The sequence below is a fragment of the Battus philenor genome, unplaced genomic scaffold (genome assembly GCF_028537555.1).
Source record: "Battus philenor isolate CCGP_79_NKW_IND1 unplaced genomic scaffold, ilBatPhil1.0.hap1 SCAF_2, whole genome shotgun sequence".
In the NCBI taxonomy this organism is placed as follows: domain Eukaryota; kingdom Metazoa; phylum Arthropoda; class Insecta; order Lepidoptera; family Papilionidae; genus Battus; species Battus philenor.
In genome coordinates this window covers 13,714,136-13,738,682 of record NW_027181682.1, presented here as the reverse complement: position 1 = coordinate 13,738,682, position 24,547 = coordinate 13,714,136, and the positions used below count along the sequence as shown (strand labels likewise).

Sequence of the window (24,547 nt, the reverse complement as noted above, 5' to 3'; positions counted from 1 at the left end):
CCCAGATCAAAAATTATTTAATTTAAATTTAACTTCTTTAATCGTTCTTATATACGAATACTATGTGAAAAGCAAAATCTTTTTATGTCATAAACAGAGGTGGTTTCATTAAGTTTATGAATAGCTTTGAACGCCAATTAATATTACATAAAAAAATTACTAACTCTACATATACTTAGTGTAACACTATTACAGCCATTCGGTTTTGTCATATAATAAAAAAATGTTTACCACCAAGTATAAAATACAATTAATATTTATAAAAAAATGACAGATTGCAAAATAGTTATTGTAACAGTATGATCAATACTGAAACATTTTTAAAGTAAAACTTGCAAGGCGATCACGCATATGTATGTTTAAAAGTAATTTTCTATTACAAGGTTTATTTAATTTAGAACCTAATATTAATTACCAATTTTAATAATCCATTTTATCACAGGTGCAATCGACAATCTTGGAGAATTTTCTCAGCCGAATAGAAGAGGGTTACTGCAAATTCCATAATCCATATCACAATAACTTACATGCAGCTGATGTCGCACAAACTGTCCACTACATGCTATGCCAGACTGGACTCATGGTATGTATCGATTTTACAAAAAATAATTACTTACTAAACAAGAACTATACCAGGCATAGAACAGACAGACACCTGAGACGTGGTTTACGACATCTTTCGATAAAGTTGGACAAACGACGTGGATAAGGTTATCAGAAGACGCTGGGAGTAGTTCGCTTTCAACTGGTTTTATAAGAAATTAATGTGGGAAACCCATTTCCAGCTGTGGACAACCTACGACTTAAAATAATGATGAAGTACCATCTTTAACTATGTCTACTATTTTACACAGAATCATCAATTTCATACAGTGATATTTAATTGAAGTTTAATTTAAAATAACAATTGAAATAAAATTTTCTTTGTGAATATTATTGTATTATATTAACACTGTTAACCGATCAAGTCGAACATCGATCAAGAAGAAAGTAGAACACAGAATAACATGGAAAATGTTATGTCTTCGATTCCGTCAAGGCGTTTAAGACTAGACCGTCAGTAATGAAAACGTTAAGAAGAAATATTGAATTCCTATGAAATTATGATATGTAATTGAAGCCAATTTTATTTATTAATTTAGTATATATTTTTTTTAGAATATTTTTAATTCCATTTCAGCGTATCATCAACCTATTTATCTTATAACGACCTTTAAAAGAAAATTAAAAAAGTTCTTTATTCAATTTACTGCGTTATGAAATTAAATTAATCTATAATCTGTAGCTCAACTATATCTTGACGGGATCTGTAACGACAATCCAAAGTCAATACATTCTAATCGATCATCCTAAGTAAAGAAACCTTCTAAGTTCCTAATAAGTTTTGGCAATCTACCAAGATCAGCATTATTTAACATTCAAAGTTTGGTTTTATCAAATAAATACAATTTACGACTTCGTAATATAAACATAATTAGTCTTAAAAATACCGATTCTTTTTTTTTTAATACATTTCAATTTGGAAATACAAATTATCGTGTCATTACTCAAATTTTACTTGCTTTTACTTCATTTTTCGTCCAAAAATATTTTAAGTTATACAAGTTAATAATATTACTAGTTTTAATAAAACTAAAATAAGTCACTCCTTATTTTTAAGAAAATTGTTAAGAAATATTTACTAGACTTTTTCTGTTTTTTTATTCATTCTGAGTCACGTGCGGTCCGAGTCAGTTGGATGTTTTTATTTATTATTGTGTTTATAAAATGTAAAATACCGTTTTGTTATAAGTATACATGTTATATATGTGTCTTTGTATACATACATAATGTTTTGTGCACGTTATAGTATCCGTTATTTATACTTCTACTGTTTCCATACTAGTGTTGTTTGAAAGAAAATGCCTCTTGTGATAAGACCGCCCATTGTACTTTTTTCTTTACGATAAATAATGTTTATTAAATTAAATTAAAACACCAGAATACCGTTCTTATTTTCTTAATCTGAACGAGTATTGTGCCTTTTATTATCATTCATAGATTCCAACCGATCTAAATATATATATATATATATATATATATATATATATATATATATATATACATATATATTTAAAAATACATATATATATAGACATATAATATTATATTTTATGTTATCAAACATTTTCAATAAATTATTTTAGCTGGCCAGAACATGCGTGCGGCGGATCACTTCGAATCCGTCGCCGAGGCCTTATTATGGCGGTTAGAGAAGGGCGCGGTATATCTTTTATAACTCCCCCGTGTCATTAAAAAAAACTATGGATAATTACTACATTTAAATACAAAATATGTATCGGTACAAATAATGTGCAAATTTAAATTTTAATTAATTATTTAGAAAAATGATTTTCTATTCGCTCTAGATCATTTGTATATGTCTTGAATATAATACCAGAAGTGATCAATTTTTAAAAAAACTAACCTAAAATAGAGCGTTTTACAGTTCACTATAAAGATTCATGTCCTTCTTAACAGATCAACTAAATGTTCTTTACAAGTCCTGACATTAGAATGGATGTTTAATTGATCATTAAACCTTCAGAACTGGTTGTCGGACCTGGAGATCTTTGCCACGCTGGTGGCGGCGATTGTGCATGACTTCGAGCATACCGGCACCACAAATAACTTCCACGTCATGTCCGGTTCGGACACCGCGTTGCTGTACAACGACCGTGCCGTGCTCGAGAATCATCACATCAGCGCCGCTTTCAGGTGAGTTTTTTTTATAACTTAAAACTTATGTTCAACTTGAAATTCTGCCAAGCTTTTGTAGCATATAACACTACACGAAATTACACCTTATTACATATTCCTACTTATAATCTCAAATCCAGTTCGCAGCAAGAACACACAACAAAATTCTTGGCTCCTAGACCAGTCGTCTACTTAGATGTATCTTCAATAGTACTGACTTCACTAATTTCTCCTCGCAATGCAATATATTCTTCTGTGGAACGTGCTCCCGTCGATATTAGGATGATAAGGAATCTTTGCGCATTTATAGCGAAGGTCAGAAAGCTGTTACTTGATAAGCTTATTGAATTATCCGATAAGTGGATTTTATTATTTATTATATTTATATACCGTTATTTCTAATAGTTGTAATTAGTTCATTTATATTACGTGTTTTTTTTTAACTTCGTTATTATATTCGTATGTCATTTTGATTTTATATTACTTGTTTTTTTCACTTCGTTATTATATTTCTTTGTCATTTTGATTTTCCTTTGCTTTCTTTTTTCGCTAAAGCGGTGGAAAATGCCTGCGAAAAAAAAATTACGTGGTGAGTCAGGGTTTTATAATACCAAAGATCGTAAAGATCGAAGTATCGTGTCCATTTTTTAGCCCTACAATTTGGTCTTGATGAGGTTTGTAAAACTTCAACAATACCACGCAACGCCAAAACAGGCAAGATCTTCGTATGGTACACCTACCTCACATCTATAATATGTCGCAGCTTAAAATTTTAAAATACTAAAAGCGTGCATAGAATTACATGAACATTAGCCAATAAAAAGTGTCACAGGCTATATTACAAATTTTTTTCTACTGCAGCGGTCTTTTTTTGGATCAAACTAAAACTTGCCAGGGGTAAAAAAGATACCACACTTAAAGTAAAACAACAGAATAAATCACATTAAACTAAGATATTTTATGGATATTAATAAATTTTAAAACAAAAAACTTCATAAATTTAATTAACCATCTTTTAACACAAGTTTCAGAGTGTTATTAATAAATTATTCGTCATTAATTGCTCGGATTTTGTTCGAGTGCCTAGTTGAGATTAATTATTACAGTGTCTAATATAAAAAGCCACAAAAGAAAATGCTAATGCAATAAAATCAACCGCTGTTTTTTTTTTACTCGGAAACAGTTGTTCGTTCAGTGCACGTTAACTTAATAGGTAGTGTTAAATATTATTTGTATAAAAAAAATCAACTGATAATTCTTTTTAACATTTTTAAAAATATTTGATAACAGTTTTTATTTATTTATGTACCTTTTATTATATTTATCATTAAAAATATTTGAATATTTAAATCAGAAGTAGCGGTGGGATGTCACAGAGCTTGAGTCGATTGACGCGGCGCGGGCGGTTCCACTTGGTGGACGGTTTTGTGCATCGTAGCGATGTTGGAATGAGATGGATCTATGTTTTACAGCATTTATCGGCTAATATAACGATGAATAAAGAATATGAAGATGTAATAACCAATCACCCTGTACCTTTATTTAGTTGAAAATCAATAGATTGTACTGAAAAAGTAATTCATCAAATAGATCATTGTAAAACATTCATTCAACTGTCATATTTCATCAATTGTAAAATAAATCGGAGTAATCCATCTGTTGGACAATAGTACTGCCACAAACATTTCTGAAATGAAATACAACACTCGCTGTGAGAAGCGATACCGATAAAAGACGGTAAATAACAAAGGGTGAAAATCTAAATGGAATTTCTAAATTTTCGCGAACAAAAGAATGCGATGCGCAGACTGAGAACTCGTTATAATTTTATGTAATTTCCCCCGGGAGGAAAGTTTCCATTTTTTCGTATTCCATACACTCTATTCACACGTAAAATGGAGCGTTATTGGGGTGTTTGACAAATATGTATACGGATAGCAGAACTCCAATTTTTTCAGGTAGTCACATTCTCTATTCAAAATACTAATGAAAAAATAAAAGATATGTTTTTAAAATGAAATAGAAATTCAAAAATTCTTTATTCAACGTACGATGAAATATATCTCTTATTAACGTCATGTCGAGTCTGCCTCACAAACTGTTGTTACAGATTCGACATGTGTAATAATAACATGTAATATGAATATTGTTAGTATTTAAAAATAAAACAGAAATGAATTATCAATCACATTTTTCTAATACAAATATCGTAAAAATAGTTCTTCTTAAAATGCAGTCTTACGATCGGCCGACGACCATAAGGTCAATCTTAATTTTTGACATCGCGGCTTTGAAAATCGAATATGTACTCTTTATGGCGTAAATAAAATTTTTCGATTATTTAAATTCAAAATGAGGGGACTTGAAATAGATCTTTTTTGCTCGAGATGAACGTAAACGAATATTATTTATCTTATCTCGAACAAATATTGTTTGCCCGCTGGGATTTACAATTTCATTGACCTATTTACAGTAACTAAACTCATTAACCTCTGCTGTGGCTATTACATTACATTCCTAATCCAAATATCAACAGATTATGTATCCGAGATCACTTAATCGTACGCTATATAGAGTAACAGATGCAAAGATCTAATAAGGGAATCTCAGGTCTGTCTGTTATGTTATTAAAGGATTTTGGAGAAAAAATTCTGAACAAAACTGCATTTAAGATTCAACCAAGTTTAAGTGACCAGGCGTAAGGGCGGAATTACCTTTAGGATTTCGAGTATTGGCTAAATTAGTAGCTATTATCAGAATATCGGAAAAAGTTTTAAAACTAACTTAACAATAATGTAGAAGAGCGTTAGCGCTTGGAGAAGAGATGAAGCCACGTCAGAGAGAATGGAAAAACGTTGTCAGGTAGGTGATAGTATCACGAGTGTGCAGAATGTCCACGTCGGTGAGGATAATATGTGATCTGGCAGCGTAGCGGTTTAATTTGATTCTCAACTATGGTTATCGCATCATCTAGGAGGTCGAGGGCGTGTCTAGATCTTTCTAGAGTGAGACGCTTGATTTTCTTAACTAGAGCGAGTTGTATACTACACCTGTGATAAGAGTGTTTCTATCGATACAGAAGAGTCAATGTAAAAAAGTGATCATTTTTTAATTAATTAGGCAAATGTGGATATATCTGTATGAAAAGAAAGAGTTAATAAAAACTGTTGTGCGCTGGCGTTAATATTAAAAATCGCATGTAATTCCATAATGTTACGGGAAGGTCGCTCACCTAATTAAATAAGAAAACGAAAGAGAGTTAGTTTTATTTAAATCACAATTTTTGTCGTATTTCCATTGAAACATCTCGCGGTTGATCTTCCCCATCCATCAATCAGTGTGACCTCAGTAAATTATTACAGGATCCGACATTATGATATAAGTTGGTGCTCTAGTTCGAAACAGAAAACCGATGAAATAATTTAATTTGCGCATTACGCTTGGTCTTGAAAAAGTTATAAACAAATTTTAAAGTGATTAAGATTGATCTATTAAAAAGGGTTTTTCTACGTTTCATGCCTAAAGGAGTTTGTTTATAAATTGAATATAATCTGTAGTAAGCCTTCTTGTCTGCAGCATAGATAGAATGAAACAGTTAAATTTATTTTGACAGTTGTACAAGTAAACTTCAAAATGTGTGCTTGTGCATGTGCGTGTGCTTGTGTGTGAGCTTGTGCTTGTGCGCGTGCGCGTGCGTGCGCTGCGTCTGCGTCTGCTTCTACGTTTGCGTCTGCTTCTACGCTTGTGTCGGCGTCTGCGTCTGCGTCTGCCTCTGACAGGCGGCGAAGCAGACGTATCTGTGCACAATCCGGTGAAATAGTAGTACTAGGTACGGCCTGAGCCGAGCAAGAGCCAAGTGCACTGGAGCCACGCCACTTTAAATGACGTCTTAAACTAGGCGCCCAATACGTCCTTTCAGTTTAAACGTACGGAATCTGTAAATGCCATTTGGGTAGCACTGACACTACGGTCTAAAAAAATAGTAAAGGAATAATACGCTTATTTTCCAAATTTTTTTTTCAAATAATCTCGGAGCTTTCAAGCAGCGTTCGTATTATTTAAGCTTTTATTATATTCGAGTAATAATGCTTATACTATAAATAACAAACGAAAATTATCATTCGTTTACTAAATTGCTTTTTAACTAGTTTATCGTAAATCCCAGTTTGCGACTTGTGATTGATCGACCTTAAGGATTTCGTAAAATTCGTGCCCAGACTTAACAAAGTTGTTGACGACGATGAATACTTTAATAGTCTTTCATAGTCCTCGTTATAATCCTTTCAATTCACAATTACATGGTTAAATTCTAAAAATCAAGTGGCAACTGCCATACTGTTAATCGAAAAGAGGGAATAAGCTAGAAACACTAAGTTTTAAAATACAAATCGTTGAATCATCCTTTTTGGGACATGAAACATTGTTATTTAAATTCGCTAAGTTTTTAAAAATTATCCGCGAAATAATTCGAAGGCAGCAAAAAAGCGTATTATTATTTTAAAGATTATAGAGGACATAAAAATGCCTGCTAATAGTATGGTGCCAATTTTCATGTGATAGATAGTCGATTTGTAACAATAAAGAAAAAATGTAAATTTTCTTTAAAAAATTTACTTTCGAGTTTCTTGCTAGGTTCTTCTAGATAAAATCAACATTCTAAATCAGGCAGTGGTCTATGTATATATATGTTTGGCTTTTACGGTGCTTAGCAAAGCATATATGAAAGAATAAATATGTATTATGTTATTGTTATGTTCTTATATAGTGGTTAAAAGTTTTGAGACTCTTAATGCTTAGCGGGAAACGACTGAGAGAGCAGTGGTAGGCCAGCGGTGGAGAACTGAGACTTGGAATCGTAAACCGCGGATTCGATTCCCGGGATACAATTCTACGTATTATTCACACTTTGTGCATTAATTATATTGGATTGCCACTGATCACAAACAAGTTTTCAGAGGATGGGCAGCAGAGTTCTCTGCGAACCATAATACCACACCGTGATCGACAACCCCAAGCGTGGCGATTATGGTATACCATCACCTCAAAGGTCTTTGGCGGAGACCTATGTCTTGCAGTGGTTATATGAGCTGCGTATATGCGTATATGAGCTGAAACGACCTCTACTTCTCAATGTTTTCTCGTATCTTTTGAGTTGTCAAGTCTAATGAAGAGTTAGTACTACAATTTTGAAGTCTTCATTTACTGTAGTTGTGTGTAACAGACATACAAAATTATTGGTTATTGAATTAAACATTTTTATTTATTTTTCATTATATAATTCATAAAAGAGGACAAACGTTCTTGTTAAAGTTGTCGGGAGAAGCTAGACGCTGGCCGAGATAGTCCAGAAGACGATGAACGTACTACGGCACAAATAATGATGATGCCGACGACGAGCGATCTTTCAGAGATCGAACCTACTACAGTTGTACGAACTAATAGGCTACATAAATTTATCCTATAATGTTTTCACTGCAGTCTTGTTAATACTATTTAAGAATAATTTTATTTTAATATTCACCTGAGGAGATCCGGACACGAATGAAACTAACCTTACATAGCACAACTTATTAACAATTTGAAATGACAGTGGGCAGCCATATGGAGCGTAGAACAAATGTCTTGACCGGCAACCTTATCATTTTCACCCACACGGTAAACATATACTGCAGAAGACCCTCAACAGTAGATCTCTTGTGGTTAAAACAATGACGATGAAGTAATAGGCTATCATTACCTTAGCATAACAAATACCTAAAGTTATCTATATCTTTATCCTCAGATTGATGCGGGACGAGGAATGCAACATTCTGCAGAACCTTTCCCGTGACGAGTTCCGCGAGTTCCGCACTCTCGTAATCGACATGGTGCTGGCTACGGACATGTCGTTCCACTTTCAGCAGCTAAAGAATATGCGCTCGCTGCTATCGCTCGCGGAACCGGCCGTTGACAAGTCTAAAGCTGTCTCTCTGGTCCTCCATTGCTGCGATATATCTCACCCCGCTAAGGTAAGATTAGATGAAATTAATACACATATTTTCCCATAAATCAACGTTAATTTGTGTAAAAGAATTATTTTCAAAATCAAAGATTTATTTAATTTTATATATTCTGTGACTTTTTATTTAATTTTATACACTCTTATTGCTATTACTACAAATCTTTACTTTTCTATTTTATTTTTTTTCACTTTCACTTTGCCAATCCAAAGTCGAAAGAATATACTTTCAAAAACAGACTTTTTTTTCAAAACTTTGTATTCAAAATCATCTAAAGTAATTTAATATAAAAAATATAAATACTAAAGAATTTTCTAAAGGTCATCAGTTGTTTTATTTCAAAGTTGGTTTATGGAACCTTTCAACGAGAACTTTGTTTTCGAACAGAAATAGATATACAAGTCGTACAATCATCGTAATAATAAATTCATTACAGTAAATACATAAAAGAGATTTCCATCTACGTTCTAACTATACGAGAGAGTTGAAAGATTTAGAATTTGGTAGGAATATTCCTTTTGCTTTTGTGGAACTGTAAACTTTGCGTGTTTGACACTTAATTTCACACGTTTGACAGTTTCGTTTATTATAAATCACAAAATCAATTTATTTATTTCATATTTCATCCATAAATACAGTGATCACCCTGAAATATGTAGGCTTTTTTCTAATAAAGTGACAAAAATTTCTATCAGTACTAAGTCTGGCGGCACAACTATTGTATTATATTTTTAAGCTCTGAGTTTCTATATTTGAATCTCATATAAATTAATATGATTGCATCATTGCAGAGATGGGACCTTCATCATCGGTGGACCATGAGTTTGCTGGACGAGTTCTTCCTTCAAGGAGATAAGGAGCGTGAGCTTGGACTTCCCTTCAGTCCGCTATGCGATAGAAATAACACTCTTGTAGCAGAATCTCAAATTGGTTTCATTGAATTTATAGTTGAACCGAGCATGGGAGTTTGTGCCGATATGTTAGAGTGTATTCTAGGACCGTTGCATTCTAACACGAAAAATTCTTCGAGCACCAGCGGACAGGAGCCCATAAACGAAGAAAACGCAGGTAGGGCTTTCATACTAGATTACAGCGTTGCTATAATTTCTTTCACCACTTCTTCGCCTTAACCTAACTCTTTCCGATGGTAGTAGTATTATAAGCCAGGCAATAGCAACTGACCAAATTAAAGTTCGGCCCTTGTGTCGGAATGCAAAGCGGGTATTGTCGACGAGTGACAGACCACTCTAGGGTACCAAATGATTCCCTCGTGGGGCCCTCGTGCCTAATTACTCTATGGAGCGTTTGCCGAAGTGATCTAAGAGCTTGGTGGCCTACCAATCCGGTAAAATATTAGTATGTAGTGACCAAACAGAGGCTTCCATGAAAACCATCGAGCATACTTAACTTACTACCTTAAAACGGACCTTAGCCTAGACGCTCTCTGCGCGCTGTCGCTTCGAACAAACAGAATCTGCAAATTACATTTAGACAGTAAGAGCCCAATCCAAAGGAGAAAGTGGAACTTATAAAATAAAACAACTCATTTTGTTATCAAAAATGAGTTGTTTTGTAATTTTTTTTTGTTTTATTTTTTGGTTGTTGTTTAGTATTCTTTTTAAAATATAGCAGAATATCGTTTTTCACATAACACTATATTATTTCGTCAGGCGCCGAAGGGAGTAACAAGTTCAAGATTCGAAAGCCGTGGGTGGCTTGTCTTAGCGATAATAAGAAAATATGGAAGGAACAAGCTGCCAAAGGTTAGAGAGTTTCTGTTGTTATGCTAAAAAATAACATAATAATTATAACGTTGATGTATTTAAAAAATAAATATGTCTTTATTTGACAGTCTACATCTGTACTAAAAACTAATGAAGTAATAAAATTATAAATCTGTGGCCAACAATTTGACACTTGATAATTTAGGGCTAAGTAACTTAGTTTGCTTTATTCCCGCGGTTTTAGGCAAGAGTTGCGTTTTACATTATGTTGCTTCGATGATAATATAGGCGGCATAGTTGGCAGCCTTTCACAGAGGGTCGATCTAAGCCGTCGTCTGAATATATTGTCTTCAAATTGTCTTGTATTAATAATAATTAAATAGGCCTATATGGCAAACAAGATATACCGCCATTATATGACACTATCATTCACCGTTCAATGTATAGTCAAGTAGCAGTGTTTGTAAACGAATGTTTTATAAAATTGTTCATAAAACTTTTACAATATCCAAAAACTTTCAACGCAAATATAATGCTCAGTCATGAATTATTTATAATTACATGTTACCACATTTTATTTGTTGAGAGATTTAATATTCATAATAAATTGACTCGCAATTCCAATAACAACAAGACATAATAAAAACAAGACTTTTAACTTTTTCAGTCATGTGACGTATTTCAATAAAATGAATAAATAACGTCAATTTTGAAACTGAATTATTTTGTTTTCAGACGCTGAAGCTCGCGCGAAACTGGAGGAGGAAAGCAATGGCGTACAGCCAGTGTCAACAGAAGAATAATATTTAGCCACATTTGTAAATAGTGTCAAAACATCTTGTTACAACATGTTCCAATCACTGTTGAACAAGAACTGAACAACTACAAGAACTCGTTCAAAATATCTTAGTTACGCTTTTTCGCATTTAAGGTTTTAAGTGATTGGCTGCATACATTGCTGCATGCGGGATTATAGAACATTTATGAAATTCGTATCTAGATTATGTAGATAAATGTGTAAGTGAATAAAGTCATTCGTTAAATTCATATTTAGAATAGCATAATCAAAATAAATATAAGTAGTGTTTTAATATTTCTTTCAGTGCAAGGCAAATAGATATTTAATATATTTAATTATTTATCAGCGATTAAATGAAGCTATATTTTAAATTAGTCTGTGTACGCACAAATCCAGCGATAGCACAATAATATCCGATTGTATAAACTATTTATGTGGAAGACAACGTAGTGAGCGATACGATCTGGCGTTTAGCCACAATATAGTGGTACAAACGCCAGTAGTGTAAATCATTTTATTAATAAGTTTAGCTTAAGCTAACCCCTCCCATATTTTGTTCTATGCGTTTCTATCCATTGCGTGTATACATACTTAAACATAATTTATATTCTTAATCTTCATACTTCCCAAATTACTTATTTTCACTATTTTATTAACATTGCATTAGAATGCATAAAAATAAAATAAAAACTCATGTAATTGTATCATTGTATTGCAATAATCTGTAACTAAAAACTTTATTTACTACCTTTATAGAGGGCGGTAAAACATTAAGTGTCAAAAACTTCAAAAAGGTTAATGAGTTTTGATCTTCATCTTGTTTTGACCGTAAGCTTAAATAATTCTTATTATTATTTTTTTTTAAATACGGTCATCCACTTATTATCGACTGGTCTTTGAGGTTAGTTTGAAAAATATCTTTAAACTTTTTTCTGCTACAGACATTTTAACCCAATATGGTAGTTTTGTTTATATTTCTAAGTATGAGCACAAATATTTTTTACAACTGTCATTACCTAAATTTATTTTTAATTCGTTACATACTACTACCAGAATTTTATTTACTTTGAACCATAAAACTAAAAGAATAATCTATGTGATTATTTTTCAACAACGCATTTAAAAAATCACTTTATTTTTTAAAAAAAAAATGAATATTGTAAATAATTAATTATGACATAAATTAATTAAATTCCACGCATTCTTTGCCTACATAATTTTACTTTTTAAAAGATAAAAGATTTGTACAGTTATTTACTGTTAGATAATGAAGTAGATATAATTAATAACTTTTCAAACATATTCTCATAACTACGATAAAATAGTTATCTGCTTAGAAATCTGTGTAGCTAATGCTCGGTTGTTACAATAAGAAACAAAACCATCTCGGTGTAGTATCTAATTCATTATATAGTATATACCTTAAGGAACAAAGTGTATCTATACATAAACTTGCTGGTTATGGAGCAATCATATTTACTTACTATCTACTTTATACATAAACATATGCACTTCCTTTCAATGAAAGAAACTTTAATATCATAAATGTTATAAATTAACTAGATTTAATACTAACCCATATGAATAATACGCTTATTAATTTTAATGTTTCCGATTAAATTGGAGAGCTCTGATATTTCCTGACCAAGTGTTGTCTATGTGTAAAAAAAATCTCAAACATTAGTCATAGATAATTACTATACCTATAGCGAATAAACTATGCTACAAGTTTAAATCAATTTTGATAATTTACAGGATAGCTAAGGCATATTAATTAGTTATTACTTATTTGTATTATATCTGTACTATTTACGTCATAAAATCACGCTCAAAGCATCTTACACAAATGAATTTCTACATCTATCAACTCGGACTGAATGGTAAAGGAATTTAGGTAAAGCAGGATTTGGGCCTGTGTGAAAAATATTCAATCTTTTTAGGACCCAGTATAAATGTACCGTCCTTATAGACTATTCTTGGCATGGAAAATGTTTATATTCTTGTGACAAAAATAATTTATGGCCAAGTGTTTACTCACAGATGCCAAAATATTATGCATGAAACTGGAGGTTTACATTTAAATAGTCATTTACTCTTTATCAGAGGCCTAGTTTTGCAGGTAGGTATGTGGGACCACTCTCTTTGAATATCAAAATCAAAACAATCCATAATCATGCTAAATTAAGGTCCCTATCTAATGATTTTCAGGGATGGTAAGGGTAGATTTAATCCAACTGGTGACGCTTATAGTAGAGAATTTTACAACAGATCTTTTTATATATTTATCATCTATGTATTTAAGCAATAGATTTATTAATAACCTGTACATTGCATTTAGAGTACTAACTATATTGTTAATCATAGGGGTAGAGATCATAAATACGTAGTTTATTGACGCCATTATTATTGGGAATAGAGCTTTATGAATGTGTAGATTAGCTTTATTTATGTATAATTTATTTATTAAAATGTACCTGCCTTTGTCACTACTACAATACAATATAATGTATGGATATAAACTAGAGAAAAGCCATGCGCATTCAGAACATCTCATGGTATTCAAATAGGAAATGTTTTTGTGGTAATTATAAATGTATTTCTTTCTATGCTATTCATGTGCCATGAATTTTCATTCCTGTTGTTACTTAACTAGTATAAGTACATATTATTACATAAAAATCTTTTAGGTAGGTATATAGGAAAATAGTCAAAACTTTAATATAAAGCATTTGCTTTCTAAAACTAAGAATTAATATGTAAATGATTCTTTTCATATTAATATAATTAGTATAAAAATAAACATTTTGTGTAATAATAAAACAAAAAAGCTATGATATGGTTATGACATGCATGCCAATAATTTTAAATGATATAACTTTTACTTAATTTTTATCCAACTATATTTAGTAGACTCCAATTAAAAACTTAATTTTAAAAATATCATTTCTCTGAGAAATATTTCAAGATACTTTTATAATAAATGATCAGCTGCAATGTTTATTTTTAAACTAAACATAATATTTATTATGATGCATTTTTAATTATTGTGTATACCTATTATAACTTATAAGAATAAAAAACATTCCAATTTGAATATTAATTTGTTGTCACTAATTTTTAATAATTGTTAGTGTCCATTAATAACAAAAGAAATAAATGTCAGGAGTTAAATAGCTAAATCAAATGCAAGGAATATACTAACCCAATGTAACTGTGTCATAATTTCAAGTTTTTCTATGTTATATATTTAAACCCAAAGTATGTTTGTTTTGTGAAACACCATTCTAAAAAACATAGTGTATTATTATAAATAACAATCAATATTTATAGCACATGTTATTATGATAGATGATCCGTTTTTAGATTTTTTGGCAATTCTTTATATATCCAAAGGAAAATAATTTAAACTTTGATGTATATAGATTAGATGAAATATTATCGTGCATTATTGTGGATTTGCCTATTTTTTCTTTTCACAAGGCATGATACATCTATGTGAAATCTCAAAGTTATTATCCACTAATAAATTCTTTTTCTACTTGTAAATACATAGGGAAAAAACATTTTAAATTATATTTAAATTATGTGTATAATGAAATAAAGATTTTCATAGAAAACTATTGTATTTTCATTTAATTCTTACCATCTATGTAAAGGTTTATATCGAATATCAGAATTTACATAAGGCTGAACTTATTGTTATAATATTTAGCAATATTTGATACTATGCCAATTAACATTAATTTTCATGTATCCTCCTTAATTCTACATGTCTGCCTTAAATCATACCATTAAAAAGCAACAACAAAGAAGCAGTTATATTTTACATAGAAACTTTCTACATTTCCTTAATATAGTCCAAGAGCCTGTGAGCTTCAAAGCTTTTACATTTTATAAAAGCTGAAAGATTCTCAGCGTGTACTCTCAATGTAGTAAGAAGCTATGACAGGCTATGTAGTTTGATTGATAGTAGCATTGGTATATATCAGGTAGTTAGGGTTCATAAAACAATTTACTTTTGACAAATAAAAGTAAGTTTTTAATAATAAATCATCTCATCCTTTGCCATATACTTAATGTAGTGGCAACACCTTCTCAGACATCTCAACTTTGATATTTTACCTGGAACTGTGACAGTTTTGACAATTACAACCCCCATTCAGAGCTTTGTATACCTGTTACCTGCCAAATCAATTATGAATCAAACTTCATACTCTCCCATTACTAATTACTGTGCTAAGAGAAGCAGAATAACTTTCAGGTTTTATGAAATAATGAAGATCTGGTGTCCCCAGGCGTACACGGGTTCACAATACATGACACTCTAAAAAAGATAATGCTGCTGAAATTTGCATTGCTGACGTAGTTATTGGATGTCCAATAAAACATAATAAAAATAGATTACAATAAACCTTCATCAATAATACATACACCTAATAGTCATATTTACTTACATTATGGTATTTGTTTTAGTCATTGACATTACATAATTGCAAATTTATGTAGTCTTGATTACAAAGATTTATATAGCTTCGAAGCTTAGGTTTACTAATTTAACTGAGAATATACTTATGAGTTTTACCAAATATATCAATTTGCACAGAAAGTCCTCTGACATCAGTTTTTAATCTATTACAGGTAATTGTACCTGAAATAACATCACCCTGTTTTACTTCCTTACAGTCTTTGAAGTAAAATAATGTTTGTTTCCAATGTGTTGGTGTAGTATGTGGACCGGTTGAGAAGCTTACTGGTGTTGGCAAATCGAAGAAAGTATCAAAATACCCAACTAGAGATGTTAAGAAACCATCTTGTGTTATGCATAACTCAAATGGTGATATGAAGTCCACTACATCAATGTTGCATGTATTTAGATCAATATCTTTAACAATACATGGTTCGGAAATAATGTGCTTAGAAGCAACTACTTCTATACTTGCCTCTCTCACAACTTCAGACTTCATACAATTCATTTTATATCCATAAACATCTGACCAAAAATTTATTAGTTTTTTATGCATATCCACATCGCCATTGGCAACTAAACTTATATTGCATTTGTTTGGAAGTAAAATACCACCAGGGTTGAGACAATTTTCTCTAGCATATATGACACTGTCTAACATTCCTTCAAACAGCAAGAAATATCCCATCCATTCAGACACAATAATGTCTACTTTCTCATCTAATTTAGTATCCTCAAGTCTACCCTTAATAGTTTTAATTTTATCCGTATAATTATTTTCCCTTATAATATCCATAGCATGATAAATTACTTCGGACTGATCTAATGCATAGACTTTCTTAGATCCAGCGGTTGCACAAAACATTGATAGGATGCCAGTTCCACATCCCAAGTCCAGAACTACTTTATCATTAAAAATGTCTTTATTTTGTATTATTGCATTTTTATAGCTTTCAGTGCGTACTTTATCAGAGAGCATTTCATAATGAATTCCAAAGTGTGCATAACTACTAAAATACCCTTCATCACATTCTAAAGGTACTTTAGACACACAATTAACAATTGTAGCAGGTTCATTATCAACAATGTTGTTGCTGCCTTCAACAATAGTTTTCATTGAACTTTGCATCTTACACATATCTTCTTTTGCCATCTGCAAATGAAGCTGTGATTCTTTCACCTGTTCCGTCAGAGCCTGTATTGTTCTTTGGAGTTCAAGAAAATGTGCTTGCGATAAAGTTACTAAGCCATTTTCTACATTTGCATGATAAGACTTCGGAGAACTCACATTCTCGGTCAATGAATCAAAGTCAAACATCAACCATTCATCATTATCAACGGGCTTTAAATATTTATCGTCATTCCATATAGCTGTAGCAGAACATGTGATCTCTTCTGGTTTTGCTTTATTTGTTTTTATATAGTTAATTAACTTTATGTAAGAATAACAATCCATGTTAAATTTTGACTTAAGAGCACTTAAGTTAAAATTATGATCTTTCTCACAATGCGATACACCTTCTTCTATTGTGGGTAATGTAATTGTACAAAACAAACATGTAACTGCCGTGTTGCTGGCGTCCATCTCTTGCCATTCTTCGTCATCATAATGCTCTTCATCACTGCTAAGGTCGGGAACGTCGGACATGATGATTTAAAAAGTATCGAGTCACTCTTTCAAGTTTTAATAAAATTAATATTTTTTACTGTTCTACACACTATTACCATGCGGCAAACACATATGACGATGACAATGACAGTGTCTTGACATTATTTTTACATTGCCATAATCAAAACTGCAAGGACTTATTTCGTTAATATTTATTGCCTTAAATTTTTATAACCGTAACTAAAACAATCTAAGAAATAATAAAATCGCAACCTTTTTAATTCATCAATTAATTTAAATAACCTGTGTGTAGAGAAATTTGTTAATTTGTTGAATAAATGAATTTCAAAAAGCCTACATTTAGTTCCTATAGCAACGGAGTAAAGCTAAAACAAATCAAGACTATTTGTTTTACTTTGTTAAATATTAATATTAAAAATGCGATTAAAAGTTTCTTCACTGAAAAATGCAAAACACGTTGGAGCTGTAATATGTGTTAGTTGGAATAATACAGAAGATGTTTTTTCATGCGGGTAAATATTTAAATTCAAACTCAAATACTACCCATGTGATTATTTAGCTTATGAAATGCACATTTCACGTTAATCTGATTAAAAATTAAAAATCTTAAAGGAATATTAGTAATGACTAAAAGGAGAAATTACAAACATAGCTAATAGGTATTCTTTTCATCTAGTCGATCTGTATACACTTAACACTAAAACTTTTTCTGATTCAATTTGTAGTGATGACCACAAGCTTTTAAAATGGAACTTGGCTACCAATGAATGTATGATAATTACAATATTACCCGATGATTTATTTCCAACTGGTTTGCATTTATTGTCCAAAATAAATAGTACCGGAAAAAAACCAAATAGTGAATCTATTTTAATTTCATCTACAGATGGCAAGTAAGTAACTATTTTTAGTATTTAACTTTCAGTTTAAATTTTATCGCTTGCTATCTTTCCCATTTATGATAGTTTTTTTTAATACTTGTGTATTGATTATTCTCATGAGTCTCTTATCATATATTAAACATTAATGATAATCCACCATATGCATACATAGTGCGAATTATTCAACTACCTATGTTCATCTTTTAATGAGACATTGCCGCGAGTTTATATTTTGACAACCAACAGGTTCCACATTGTTAACTTAAACGGACGTATAGAAAAAAGCATAACTGCTCACCAAGGTGCATGTCTTGTGGCGCTCTGGAGTCCTAATGCAGATGGTATTTTGACAGGTACGTTTAAACAGTTGGCTGGTAAATGAGAACTATCTATGTTATGTAATAAAAAGTATTTTAATACTGCTTTTTTAATACCTATTTTGTGTGTTAAAGTCCGAATTGATAAGTACCTAAGACCATACAACGCCTGTCCGGTCAGCTTGTAAAAGATAAATGAAAATATTCGTTACTCATACCACGAAGTCCAAATTTGCAAAGATAAAGCTGCGACAGGTAATTCTTGTTAACAAAAATATTCCTAAAATTTTTAGCCGGAGAAGATGGATGCGTCAAAGTTTGGTCATGTAATGGATTACTTAGATCGACTGTGGTCGAATCAGACGTGCCGTGTTACGTAGCTGTGTGGAGTCCGGACAGTAACAGCATATTATATACAAAGAGACATCAATTAATTATACATCCTTTACAAGCGAAGTCAAAGATCATTAAGGTATACATTATTGTATTGTATCATTTATATTCTAAATATTTAAAAATGTTATACTGATGACAGAATCTTTTTTTTTTTTTCAGTGGTGGGCACATGATGCCGTAATTTTGTCTGCTGGTTGGAATGCCAGTAACAATTTTATAATTTCTGGTGACGAAGATGGATATATCAAGGTTTATGAACTTTTTTACAAAGCAAATTTACGTTTTTTTTTCTGTTCATATTTAATACAAAAAAAAATGTTGTAGGTATGGGACACATTCCAGCAATTAATGTTTTCGACCAAGGAGTTTGTACAGCCTTGTACTTCGATCAGTTGGTCACCACACGGAGATTTGTTTGTCGCTGGAAGCTATAATAAACTATCGCTTCACAGTGACGACGGTGTAAGCTTCCCGTTATATTAGTTTTTTTTATAATTCTTGATTAACAGTTTTTAATTAACAATGGTTTCTCATAAATAATTAAACGTACTGCTTCACTAAATGTAATGTTTTCTATTCTTCTTCTTCTTTTTAACCGATGAATGTGTCACTGAGAGGCATAGATTCCTTTCTAAGATCGCCACGGTCACTGGTCCAGCACTGCCCGCATCCAGTGACTTCCCCAACCTTAACTATGTCTTCGGTCCACCAAGTAGACACCACGCACACCTGCACACATCAAGTCTATCGGCTCCTGGTCGCCACTTGAGGACTTATCGGCCCCAACTATCATTTACTATTATTATTGCTATTAAGAGCTTCTAATTTTGCATAAACGATGTTATCTTGCAAATAATTAACAAAATAAAACTTAGACTAATAGAAATATGAAAAATAATATACTAAACCACCTTAAGTTTTCTCTTCATTTTGATAAAGTTGATAGAACTGTTGGCAATGCAATACTTCGAGGCAAAAATTGCGTATTTTATAAGCAGTAAGTTAGAGTAAATTTGTGAATTTCTATTATTTGTATCTGGCTGGTTTGTATGTTCTTGTAAAGTTATTGCAGCTGCCATACTTTAAAAAAGCAGCCGTATTTAAAGCTATGTTATCGCCTAATTGCTAATTCGCAAGTCCTAGCCGACAATGCACCTTAAGCAAAGGCGAATAATCATCTTGATTATAGATGACATACTTTCGAATAACGCCTTACCGCGTCAATGTGACAACCCTTCATGATAGTATAAATAGCCAATGGAAAAGGAGATTAAAGCTCGCGTAGCCAGCGATTGTGAGGCACAGGCACAAGGACTGTTAAGACCATCTACAAGTGGGACCCTGCAACAAAAAAGACAACCAGGAAGACTTAGTAAAATGACATAAATGTGTAGAAGATGATCTAAGGAACATCAAAAGGAAGATATCTTGACAAATAGCGGCGAAGGATAAAACGAGATGGAAGAGGACCATGGACTACTATAAGAGGAATATGGTGTGAATGATGTTATGTTGCTAGCCTTTTTTGTCTTTGTACAGCTTCATCGAAGTTGAGCTCTCGGAAACAGAGATCCGTAAGATAAAAACTTGTATGTCAGATTGTATTTCAGTTACAATAGTGACCTTCACGCGAAGAGAGACTATACCCGTGTAGTGTAATGACTAAAGTATAGTGGAGGTTAGCTAAGCGAGGACTACTCGGTTGTGATTCCCGATGAGGAGAGCCTGACCAATGTCGCTTGAATGCGGGTCAAGTGAACTGGTCTGCTGGTGTCGGAAGAACTCACTCATGTGTGGTGCATCGTGTCCGTCGGGGTTCCAATGTTCATTGAGTATCATAGCGTAGATACGAAGAGGGGAATTTATTTATATTTCGCGTCAAGAGAAACGTCGTATGCTCCACAATTACCAGAAATCGCTCCTGTAGACCGAAGGCTTTTCGGAGGTTTGAGACTAATATAGATACCTCGTCCAGGTCTATATTTGCAAGCGAGTCTTCTAGGATAGTGCTGCGGCGCCACAGGAATGGAATGAATGTATAATTACCCATCTAATTCTGTCAATACAAGAATCATGTATTAGCTTTCTGTAAAGAAGCGTCATGCAGCTTACCTTCCCTTACATTTAATTTCAGCTATGACAGAGAATTCTCTCTACTTCTAAAGTTCTTTAAATTATCATCGTCATCGTTAAATTATCATAAACATTTACTTAAAATGAATTAATACATATTTTTAGTGGCCCAACTCGATACTAGACTTGCCTGTGGGTAGTATTTACGACGTTGCATGGTCCCCAGATGGTACTCAGTTGGCGGCTGCGTGTGCGGACGGCCATGTTGTCTTTGCCCATATTATTGAAAGGTAAAATTGACAACTTTATTTATGAATATACCTACATATTAGTCTTATTAGTTCTGTAAAACGCGTTTATGAAATCTAGTTTTTATGCTTTTAATTATTTTTTACAGAACATACAACTGGAAAAATTTCACCTGTACTCAAACAGGACGTAAGGTTATTGCAATAAAAGATATCACAACCGACGAGAGTGACCAATTGGATTATCCAGACTGTGTGGTTCAAATTGCACTGGGTTTCGAACATTTAGTCGTCGCCACGGTGAAACAGTGCTTCATTCACAAATTGACCTCCTGGAATACCCCAGTTACGTTCGAGCATAAAGACGGCGCTGTTAATATGATTTTATTGGCACATAGGTAATATTTTTTATATAAGTGTATATCAGAAATGGTTATTTGGAGAATATATGGCACGCTCGCAAAGTAGAAAATTAAATAATAGTATAAATAGATTAGGTCTTTGGGAATGTATAAAATAGAACTAAGAAAGCTAGCATATAATAAAATTAGTAAAATATATAGAGAAGTTGAATAGGTGTAGTAACTAATAATGATAATAGGAATCCTTCGTTCAGAAACTAGAACGTGGACTAAGTATATATATCTATAAATTTTGTATCTAATAAAAAAGGGAAAAAAAATTACTTTATTCTATGTGTTGCGTTTGAAATTTTCTTAATATTGATTTCCTTCTTAACGCGACTAATGCATGATTACGGACATTGTTAAATGATTGTTATCTTAAAACGAAAGAACTATAGCTGCCTCCCTTGAACATACGTATGCTATAGTCAAATTGGTAACGCGCGAGTCTCAAATGATGATTCATTTCAAGCGAAAACAGAATGGTCGTCTTCTTGATAGACTATCTACTTCGAGATCGCTTGAAGTGAGTCACTAATACGCTACGCAGTTGTGGGAACCCTTTTTGATTTTAATCCCGCATGTATCTAAATAGCCAGGTAATTCTTTCAACACTGCTTGTGTTCCGTTTTGTGGTCAATTTCTAGACAGAAAGCAGAGTTCGGAGAAGCGGGTTATATATCCGCTATAATTTAATCTTACTCGCCTTAATAATTTGCCTTTCAGTGTGTTCGAAAGATTTCGAAAAAAAAGTTCCGTCTGGAACAACCATTCTGTTTACTTCCCACAACAATGTGTCATTTTAGGATAGATAACATGTTTTTACTCCTAAAGCTCTCTATGACTAAATAACTATACATTCTTAGGCTAAAAGTTTTATTATAAAAACACTACCTAATAAAATATATACAAAAATAATGTTTTCAGATGCATGTGCATTGTGGAGCGTGGTCGCCTCTCTGTGTACAGCTATACTGGTCGACTATTGGCCAGTCCACAGTTCGGTTCACGCTTAGAAGCTCGTGGACGAACCTATATATCATTAGGCCCTGATACACTCGCCTGTATCGATCAAACTAACCCAACACGTAAGCCATCTAATTTCTAATAGGAGACCATCTTACATCTGACAGGAATTTTTTTTTAAAATAAATATATCGATTAAATAAAAAATAAACAATTAGTCGCTAAACTGAAATTTAACTGTATAATACTGTATATGAAAACACGACTCTTTTTTTATAACCTAAGATTTTACGAAGCCTTTAAGATTAAAATTTCGTCGTTCTATAAGCGCAAAAATAAAAAAAGAAACTTGTTGTGCTACGAATATTGTATTATTTGCAGTGGTACACATATACGATCTACCAACCGCAACGTATTCTATAAGCCGTGGAACAACGGACAGCACTTCGAGTAAACTAAAGCATTATATAGCGGTATGCAGCATCGCATTGAGTCAAACAGGACCTATTAATGAGAGACAAATCGCTCTTATCGATCGTAGACGCGACCTTATGGTTGCCAGTGTAAAAGATCCGAAGCAAAAGCTTTTAGTGCTATGTAAGTGTTATTTAGTGGGTATTTTAATATTACTTTTCATAACCTAAATCAGAAACATCTCTGTTCTTGTATCTACTCTAAAAATGAAATCTCTCATAATTTTTAACAAAATAGCGACTCGAATAATGGTTACTTTTCAGAACTTTCCCGCCAAGAATCAGTGGTTAAAACACATACTAGATGGCGTTGTAGTAATCTGTTATAAAGAAGCCATTTTTAAATTTGTCTATAGTGAATCCTGTCTATAGTGTAATAGTATCTTTATGCATTGCAACACTGCAAAAATTACAGATTACTTAATGAAATATTATTCTCCTGCATAAGCTTTTATAAAAAAATGTATAATTTCCTGATTATGTTCAGCTCGAGCCGTTCTTAGTATAGTGTGGAGTACAGAATCAGAACTATTAATTGGTTTGAAAAAAGATAACATCGTTTGTTGGGCCTACCAGAAAAATAACACCCGACCTGAACTCACTACAACTGTCGTATCAATACCATCAAGGTATGTAATTGTTAAATTTTTTTACTCGATTTCAACTTCTACTCGAAATTAAACGTATATTTTTGTGCAGTAACATAGGTCACAATCCAAGCATACAAAGTATTGAAAATGGAGTTGCCTCCATTTTCCGCGGCAAAGGAACAACTGTAATGCATGTGTCACTTGGGATTGTGCACGTTGAGATGGTATTGAAATACATTGCTTCCAATATGTGGAGCGAAGCTTTACAAGTGTGTATACAGATCTAGTGTATTAAACATACTTTTTGTATCATATTAACTTTGTTTTAACTTGCAGTTATGTCGCACATTAAAAGATACCAAGTTATGGGGGTGCTTAGCAGAGCTTGCTCTTGAAAAAAACCAATTGGATATAGCTGAAGAAGCTTTTAAGGAAGTTCATCAATACGCTGAAGTGTTTAGAATACAACATATAAGTAATAAAACATATTTATATATTTTCCTTAACACCATTAATAGTGTTATGAATATTATCTATCAAATTACTGCAAAAAATAACTTCATCCCCTTAATAAAATACTAAATTTTTTTTTAATTTTTTCAGAGAACATAAGAAACAGTAATTCAAAAATATCAAACGACTAAAAAGAAGCCTGTTTAAATAAAATAATGATAGATGAATAACTTGAATTAATTTAAATCTGGTACTATTATTACAATAGTTTTCACATGTAAAGTTTTTACCAAAATATATTTACTCATTTGACAAGTTAGCATTATTTATTGGACGCTCCCTATAACTAAAAATGTCTATTTATACAAAACTATAAATATTAAATAATTA

The 24,547-nt window shown here is 32.2% G+C and overlaps 3 protein-coding genes across 3 annotated transcripts in view; 2 read left to right on the top strand and 1 right to left on the bottom strand.

Moving 5' to 3' along the window:
- The window catches only part of Pde1c (Phosphodiesterase 1c), a 193,635-nt gene extending 182,290 nt beyond the window's left edge, over window positions 1-11,345 (top strand). Inside the window, exons 7-12 of the mRNA XM_068765341.1 lie at window positions 443-583; window positions 2,588-2,757; window positions 8,522-8,747; window positions 9,530-9,806; window positions 10,409-10,501; window positions 11,198-11,345. Coding sequence (XP_068621442.1) covers window positions 443-583; window positions 2,588-2,757; window positions 8,522-8,747; window positions 9,530-9,806; window positions 10,409-10,501; window positions 11,198-11,265 — 975 coding nt within the window. The 3' untranslated portion in view covers window positions 11,266-11,345. The remainder of the gene's footprint in view (window positions 1-442; window positions 584-2,587; window positions 2,758-8,521; window positions 8,748-9,529; window positions 9,807-10,408; window positions 10,502-11,197) is intronic.
- A 3,426-nt stretch (window positions 11,346-14,771) lies between these two features.
- LOC137922163 (uncharacterized) lies at window positions 14,772-17,464 on the bottom strand. Its single transcript, XM_068765064.1, has one exon. The coding sequence runs from the start codon at window positions 17,372-17,374 to the stop codon at window positions 15,815-15,817; it is 1,560 nt and encodes a 519-aa protein (XP_068621165.1). The 5' UTR covers window positions 17,375-17,464; the 3' UTR covers window positions 14,772-15,814.
- A 309-nt stretch (window positions 17,465-17,773) lies between these two features.
- Oseg5 (intraflagellar transport protein Oseg5) lies at window positions 17,774-24,448 on the top strand. Its single transcript, XM_068764987.1, has 14 exons — window positions 17,774-17,868; window positions 18,082-18,249; window positions 18,484-18,590; window positions 18,848-19,026; window positions 19,110-19,199; window positions 19,275-19,412; window positions 21,189-21,313; window positions 21,421-21,669; window positions 22,603-22,763; window positions 23,023-23,238; window positions 23,602-23,743; window positions 23,814-23,973; window positions 24,041-24,179; window positions 24,308-24,448. The coding sequence occupies exons 1-14, from the start codon at window positions 17,774-17,776 to the stop codon at window positions 24,346-24,348; spliced, it is 2,010 nt and encodes a 669-aa protein (XP_068621088.1). The 3' UTR covers window positions 24,349-24,448.
- Window positions 24,449-24,547: the final 99 nt, after the last annotated feature.

Coding starts and splice junctions, on each gene's coding strand:
- LOC137922163 (XM_068765064.1), bottom strand. CDS start 17,374: ATGTCCGACGTTCCCGACCTTAGCAGTGATGAAGAGCATTATGATGAC.
- Oseg5 (XM_068764987.1), top strand. CDS start 17,774: ATGCGATTAAAAGTTTCTTCACTGAAAAATGCAAAACACGTTGGAGCT. Junction 18,250..18,483: donor ATTTCATCTACAGATGGCAA/GTAAGTAACTAT, acceptor GACAACCAACAG/GTTCCACATTGTTAACTTAA. Junction 24,180..24,307: donor GTTTAGAATACAACATATAA/GTAATAAAACAT, acceptor TAATTTTTTCAG/AGAACATAAGAAACAGTAAT.